A 7,538-nucleotide genomic window follows, 5' to 3' on the forward strand; every position below is an offset into this window, starting at 1 on the left:
TAAAAAGTCAAATCTTACATCTTCCATGATGGAGATCTTGTGGTTAGTGACAGAACGTCTTAGGTAGTCGTCTGTATGCAAAAATGAGCTGGTTAGCTACTTATTTTCAGAGAAAGCGTTGAGTAAAAGACAGTCTGACTGTTTCTGACTGTGATCTGGGAGCATGTGAAGAGAGGAAAGAAGGCTCCGGAGTGCCCATTCATGTGTTGGTGATTCCGGAGCCTGAGAATCTACGAAAGATCCATTCTAAAAACATTTTTTTAGAATGGATCACATTCACATTCTAATGGAATTCAGATCATCCATTATTAAGTGTGTTGTGATCAAATTAAACTTTATTGGGAATATCCAACCTGTGAGCACAACGTAGACAAATATATATAAACCATTTAAGGCAACATTTTGACTTGCTGTCTTGTAACATGTTCATAAAATAATGTATAGATGTGCATGCATCTATCAAGTTTGATAAGTCCCATTTAGTTTGAGCAACATACGATCTTGCCACAAATACACATTATCCAACTGTAAAACATTGTCTTAAAGTAAAATGATATATAAATGCATGTAGGGTTTTGTGCACTGAGCTTTTTACCCACCGGTCCCCATAGACTGACAACATCAGGGCCAGCTGTTTTACAGTTTTCCTCCAGCAGTTTTGGAAACAAGCACAATTTGAGAATAAGTGGAACACATATTGACATTTTAGACAAAAAAATATAAATAATATTTCCTAATGTATCTTTACTGGCTGTGGTGGTAAGTAACTGAATTTACTCAAGAACTGTACTTGAGTCTTTGTCGAGGTTGAGGTTCTTGTACTTTACTTTAGTATTTCCAGTTTATGCTGTGAACTGGCTTTTGAAATATCAGACAGAAACAACAATCCTGTACAAAACAGGTCAATTAACCCCCAGATAGCTCAATTTACTGAAGGTGAAGAATGTTCTTTTGTAATTTCGACAGTAATTAAGCCCTCAGTTAATTTACAGCAGAACAAAGGCACCAATACTAAGAAGGTTTGTTTTACGCAACATAAGCTGTGTATCGTGCTAAATGCATGCTAAAGCAGAGCAGGGAACAGGATTTTTCAGGATTAAAGTTTATCCATCTTACGTAATTCAGCACATTTGTAATATTCATTTGTAATCAAGACGCCAAACCTTGGTGCAATTCTTCAGACCTGACAATTCAAGAGCGTAAGACTTAATGGAGTGGACTTGGTAAATTGGCCATTAAGAAGCAAATCAGTCTTATGAATGTGCCTTTCCCTGGGCGCTTTGTCTCTCTAATGTGTGTACTGCCAGGGTGGTGAATGCCACGGCTTTGTGGCGTTTTATTACGACAATAGTCAACCCTGATGGCTCGTCTGACTGGTTACTCCGGGTGAAATATGCCTGTGGGATGTAGACGTGCACATGATGCCAGAGGAAGGAGCGCAGAGGCTGGAAACAGTCCAAGCCATGTGAATTGACTTTTTTCCCATATGGAGCACAATTACAATGAGTATTCCCAATTAAACTGGTCAATTGATTCATGTATGTTGTAGTATGTCAGATCAGCACACTAGTACATTACAGATTACACAATACAAGACAGGACAATCGTATTAACTAATTCTCACTCCCTCTCCCGTCATTGCGAGACATTTCTGTGCATCATAGCACAAAAAGGACAAAACAAAGAATTTATTTTCTCCGCCGTCTTAGGTCTTTTGGAGCGAGCAGAGCAATTCTTCTGTTGTTCTTTACATCTGTGATCTTGTCTATTCTGCAGTACTGCAATACTACCTGGTAGCCTACAAAAGGTTTTCAATGTATGGTTCAGCAATTGTTGGTCGTTTACTAGGAATTGACATATTTTAAGCTCAAATACGTTGTTCTATGTTTAAACCTTCTGACACATTTTGACGTGTTTCAGTTCAGCACATCATTTATTTTGTGATGATTTAAAAGTACAATCCAGAATAATATATGTACTCGCCTTTATCTTTTTGCCATCTCAGCCTTTTGACCAATTTCTTCATATCACAGTTTTGCATGATGTCACTGTAGGACAATGTTTTAAGGATCTCTTGTCGAGCTAGGTTGTCAGTTTGAAATGTCTGGATGAAGATGTAAATGATTTACAAATGTTAAAAAATGACAACAACAACATTATCTCTGACCCAAAACATGTTCTGAACAGTGAATATGAACTGCTACAGGGTCCCACGATTCAATAAAGTCAGACTGAAGCACTCCTTCGTGCATCAGTAAATCCTCACAGTAAATACAGAGCTAAATCCCAGATCAAATGCACGCTGATGGTTCTTTGAGCAGCTTTTCTCTCACTGATTGTGCTGTTATGTTAAATGTTTGTTGTTTGTGTTTCATGTATTGTGTTTGGATACTTGTCTGTTGATGTTGGACATGGAGCTGCTGTGACGCAAGTCAAATTTCAGAGTTGATCTGACAAATAAAGTAATATCGTATTGTATCGTAAAAACCGACCGTCGGGGTAGCATTTGCTTGGCATTTCCGGTTATTTCTCCACTGTTTAACATGGGTTAACAATACCGTGTAACTGTCACGTTTGAAGGGAAGAAATGGTGACATCTTCACGTCTCCCAGCATGGTAAATCGTCACATGTTCACGTCTTGCCGTGATATCGGGTTGTGCAAAACACACAATAGCCAGCATGTGTAGTTCTGGGGACGGGGTGGGGGAGGGTGGGGGGCGGGGTGGACCCGTTCAAATCCAGTTTTGGACAGTCTGCCGTGGTTCCATCCCATTTCAAAGTGTTGTTCGACGCTCGGCGTAACCCTCGGCGCACACTCAAACATCCAATCACAGAGCTTGAGGACTATCACGGGGTTTGTCAAGCGAAGCGGAGAGAATACTTACTTCCGGGTGTAAAAATTCTCTAAAGCAACCTGACGGACTCCAACTTGTGTTTATTAATCAAACAAATAAATAAACACAAGGATAATTATGTGTTATTGTTGAGTAAATAACAGTGTGTGGTTTAGAAAAGAATACAAAATTAGAAGGAAAAACGATGAAACAATACAGATTTCAGTATTCTGAGCCCCTACTCTCCCCATAACAAAAGTCCTAAATTATTCAATTAAAAATAAAGAAGTAAAAACAATAAGTGTGGCTTGACATTGAGTAAGAAAAAGGTTGATAAACGCTGTGAGAATGGATCTGCGGAGAGCATTTTGCCGAGATCCCAACTCCTCTATTACCAACGTTCAGGGAGGTCTATGAAGTTCTATGGGACGCCCTGCCCGTTGAAAACTGGCTTCCAAGGGGTACCCTGTACGTAATAGAGTGACGGGGAGGGGCCCTGACCATCCGTCAATATGTGACGGGTTGGGAGTGACAACGTGTTGGAATGAGGTATCAGTCCGACAGGAGAGAGAATTGCTTAATGTCTTTCATTTATGTAAAGCACTTTTAATTGCCTTGTGTTGAAAGATGCTATATAAATAAACTTGCCTTGCCTAACCTATAAACTACTATCAATTTGAACTGTAAAACACCAACATGAATACTTATCTGATAAAGTTAACTATATAAGAGAGGTGGGACTTCAAACAAAAAAAGCAAAAAGCAAATTAACAGTTTTCTCATCAAAAATGTGACACCAACTTTATTAGACCAGCAGACAGTGAATTTGACACTTGCTTTTTGTGAGAACATAATATAATACATTCCACCAATCAAAATTGTCCTTTGTCCCATAAACAGTCAGAGCACACAGTGCACGTCTCACCCTCATACAGCAATTTTCCTAAAAATGTTTCAAAACTAAAAGTTTGTTGTTGTAGACATAGCCTGCTGTGCAAACTGAGTAACCAAATGTGCATGTAACATAAAGTAGGAGCCAAGGTTAGGATTCACATTCTTATCATCAATTCTAGTTCATTTAAAATGACCCTGAGCAATAATCAGTGTAAACATTTCTACATTCGCCGCAAGCTAATACAACAGAGTAAAGAAAATGATTTGACATCCATTCTTAGTAAAAATGTAGATGGGAGTTCATTTCCTTATAGGCATGCTGGTGTTCAGGTCCAAATATTGTATGTCGCTGTGCATATACAAGGCATAAACATGACACCAAGATTTGTAACATTGCGTTATTTTTTTCTTTTATGGGGTATTATAGAGAGTCTAATATAAATATACTTCAGTAGTTTTATACTGTATTGGAGGAGTGCATTCAGTTGCTCCAGCAGTAGATATGTAGAGAGGCTGTTCTTCATATAGTGAGGGCAAGCTGCCAGGCTAAGGAAAGGAAAGAGCGCAGCAGAGGTCATTCTGAGCCAGACTCTGGATCAGTCTGCACCACTCCACCCTCTTCTGAGTGATGTAGGCCGGGGTGATGATTTGCACAGGAAGGTATGGCGAGGCCTCCACCCTCGCCTTTTCACACAAGGCCTCTGCTATACAGATAACGTACATGCCGCAGTCATAGCTGTTCTTCTGGGATGGGCAGGGCTCCTCCACAAACTGCGCTTTTCTCCCCGCACCCAAGAAAGGCTCTAGATTGCGGGCGATACGCTGTGCGTGTGTTGAATTGCTGCCGTTTTGAGAGTCATAATGTGCAAAGTGGTTGGAGTTGTGGTGGTAGACAAGGAGACTCCAGTGGGATCCTCCGGCGGTCTGGTTGGAGTTGTCGTTAACGGCCAGAAAGACCCAATGACGAGAAGCAAGATTTAGCGGCTCCAGAAATATTGCTAACTCATTGGGGCAGGAAGCACACTTTATGTACTGGGTGACCTCCGGGCTGATGAAGGTGATGCTCTCTCCCAGGACTCTGAAGCGCTCAGCAGCAAAGTATTCAAAGGCAAAACCAATGACTTGGTCATTGAGCCAGTAAGGTCCTTCCAGCAGCGACACATCAGAGCGTCTCAACAGGCTGTCCTGGTAGCTCACCACCACAGGGTCCATCCCCCAGTCAAGAGTGCCCGTCTGCAAATACACAAGATTTACAGTGCTGAATGTTTAGCTGATATAGTTATATATATATAGAAGTTGTGCAAAATAAACACATCACTTATCTGTTTAAATTGTATTATTATCTGTTTTCATTTGTTATTTGTCTTTCCAAAACATGTTATGAGTTAATACAAAACAATTACTAAACAAAAAGACTCCACTGTCTCTTACAATTGCAGTTTAATCTTTACATCTGGTGTATTTTTCTCAAATAAAAAAAGGTTTGTGAAATCATCCTGAAAATGATGATGTAAACCCAATTATTACAAATTCATTTATTGGTTGATTACTAACTTGCGTCACAGGGATAAGATGTGTGGCTGGGTTAAGACCGTACAATGTAAATACCACCTTATAAACCCTTAACCTGTGATGTCTGGAGTTAAAGGGAACATTTTATTTGGGTTCGTTTACGGTTTGTTGTTGTTGGCCGTTAACGTTACTCACTGAGACACGTCAAATGGTTCATCATCTTATTAAGAAATCGCGTTATTACCTAGAATTTACAATAGCGTATGATTGGATATAAACCTCGAAATACTGTAACAGGCTGCCAGTGACCGGTGATGCGACTGCGGAGAGTATCACATTACTGCAGTGCGTTTAATTTGACCAGACAGCTCCCTGATGATGAACCATTAGCATGAGCTAGTTAGCTAACCGTCCCTTCTCCCATCACACGAAGCGAAACAACTCCGCTAAACGTTCATTTTATCCTGTACAACTTGAACAGTGTCCTGTAAAACTAACATATATGAACTTAATTAAATGTCCATACCTGTAAAAGACACACTCAAATAAAAAGTAGCAGGAAATCTGCTGTCTCGCACCTCATTGCATCGGCTAACGTAAAGCACTACAGGAAGAACTTTAACTTTTGCGACAGGGTGTCGAGCAGTACACTCGCTGGAATGATACCAGCTGCTTCGTTACCTCCTGTCATTTAAAAGTTATCTTTGCTTACAGTTTACAGTTATATGATACAAAATACACCAACACATGTACAACATACCACACCTACCGTCACCAGAAATAATAAATGCACTCAAAATACATGCTAAAATGTGTTTAAACCATCATTTAAAATCAAGTGGTGCAGTGTGTGTACCTCGCTACCGAGTTATTTAGTGCCTACTTCCTTCCTGTTGTTTCACCACGTCCGTGGAACGACAACTTTCTTTTTATAAATAGAAACTACAAACTTCCAGTAAAAATACAAGCAACATATTACATTCACTTATAAACAAAAGGAGGGGACACAGAATTTTTACCCATAATGATTCTGTATACATTTTAGTGATAGTAGCCTAAATTATGAAACAGATCCTTAATTCTTTATTTTCCCCCAAATCTAGCCTATAAAGAATGTTCAAAGAATAAAAACTGTTTTGATTTTGCTAAGCCATCTGTTCCACCTGAATGTTAAAAATATATACCAATAATCACATTTTCCCATTATAATTACAAATCTTCTTTAGACACAAAACTTTAGAACACATGTTTTTTTCTCATGCCATGTGTCAACATTTATTTTTTGCTGATATTAACATTGTATATGAATTTCGAACTTTTGACTATTTTCTTTAAAAGAAAAAGTATGATTTAAACTTGTCTATTTCTGAGAAATAATAAGTCCTTGTATGGTGTAAAAATAAAAATATCAAGAAAGATTTTGGGTGAACAACCCACTTGTTTTTTTTTACTTTTGTTCTTTGTTGTTCTTATATAGCCTATGCCTGGTGATTCCATAAATAATTCCACATATTCGCTAATGGATTTCTTCAGTTTTTCGCTAAGGTTTATTGATAAATGATACTCTTTAATATGTTTTTAATTCAACATTAAAAAGGCTGCACTCCATTCATGACAAGTATAAACTTCTTCACACTTAAAGTTGAGAGTTTAGAAAACGGATTAGTCACATATTTTCCAATAATTGTGTTTTTACATAAAAGTTTTCCGGTTATTATGACGAACAGGGAAGCTGCAATTCCCCCATGTGGCCACTACGTTCAAATCCCCTCAGCCCCGGTAAACTGTTTGACTCCGGTCCCGGGGGAACGGCTCCGTCCTCCCCATAGAGGTCCTCCCTCTACTTTTTAACCCCGCCCAGGAGCAGCGTGACCGCGCACTACCGCGCGCCCCCGGAGCGGCCGCACTGATTAGCAAAGCAAAGTGTAGTTTCCAGAGCCCGTCAGCGAGATGCGAAGGACTGCGTTTTAATTACACTTTACAACAGCGGACACGCACGGATAAAATAGCGCAAGTATTCGGAGTGGAGGTACATTTCGAGGAGTTGTTCGGAGGCGAGCGGCGGGAGGGAGAAGGATACACATTAATTCAGTGGGAATGCGGGGAATTAAATAGATACTTAGGTATTTTGTGGCTACAAGTGTGTGTGGCTCTGCAACCCATCCTGAGAGCAGACGGAAAGCTTTAGTCCCACTTACGACTGACTTCAGCGTTCACGTCTGGAGGTAAGAGTGTGATGTTTAGTAGTTATCGGACACTGGTGTGTGTGTGTGTGTGTGTGTGTGTGTGTGTGTGTG

General features: G+C 39.7%; 2 protein-coding genes across 3 annotated transcripts in view; one reads left to right on the forward strand and one right to left on the reverse strand.

The window, feature by feature from the left end:
* Window positions 1–3,602: 3,602 nt before the first annotated feature.
* Window positions 3,603–6,073, reverse strand: senp8 (SUMO peptidase family member, NEDD8 specific). Of its 2 annotated transcripts, none has more exons than XM_010793167.1 (2): window positions 6,011–6,073; window positions 3,603–4,962 (listed from the first exon to the last, which is right to left on the reverse strand). In XM_010793167.1, exon 2 carries the CDS (start codon window positions 4,939–4,941, stop codon window positions 4,276–4,278), a length of 666 nt encoding a protein of 221 aa, XP_010791469.1. In that variant the 5' UTR covers window positions 4,942–4,962; window positions 6,011–6,073; the 3' UTR covers window positions 3,603–4,275. The 2 variants fall into 2 exon arrangements, with proteins under 2 accessions (XP_010791469.1, XP_010791468.1); XM_010793166.1 differs by lacking the exon at window positions 6,011–6,073 and adding an exon at window positions 5,768–5,870.
* A 1,048-nt stretch (window positions 6,074–7,121) lies between these two features.
* myo9aa (myosin IXAa) overlaps window positions 7,122–7,538 on the forward strand; it is a 128,108-nt gene continuing 127,691 nt past the window's right edge. Inside the window, exon 1 of the mRNA XM_010794128.1 lies at window positions 7,122–7,466. The gene's annotated coding sequence lies outside the window, so the exon portion shown is untranslated. The remainder of the gene's footprint in view (window positions 7,467–7,538) is intronic.

This window comes from Notothenia coriiceps, unplaced genomic scaffold (assembly GCF_000735185.1).
Source record: "Notothenia coriiceps isolate Sejong01 unplaced genomic scaffold, NC01 NC01_scaffold00037244, whole genome shotgun sequence".
Taxonomy (NCBI): Eukaryota; Metazoa; Chordata; class Actinopteri; order Perciformes; family Nototheniidae; genus Notothenia; species Notothenia coriiceps.

Excerpts from the sequence above, each read along its gene's own strand:
- senp8 (XM_010793167.1), bottom strand. The coding sequence starts at position 4,941 with ATGGACCCTGTGGTGGTGAGCTACCAGGACAGCCTGTTGAGACGCTCT.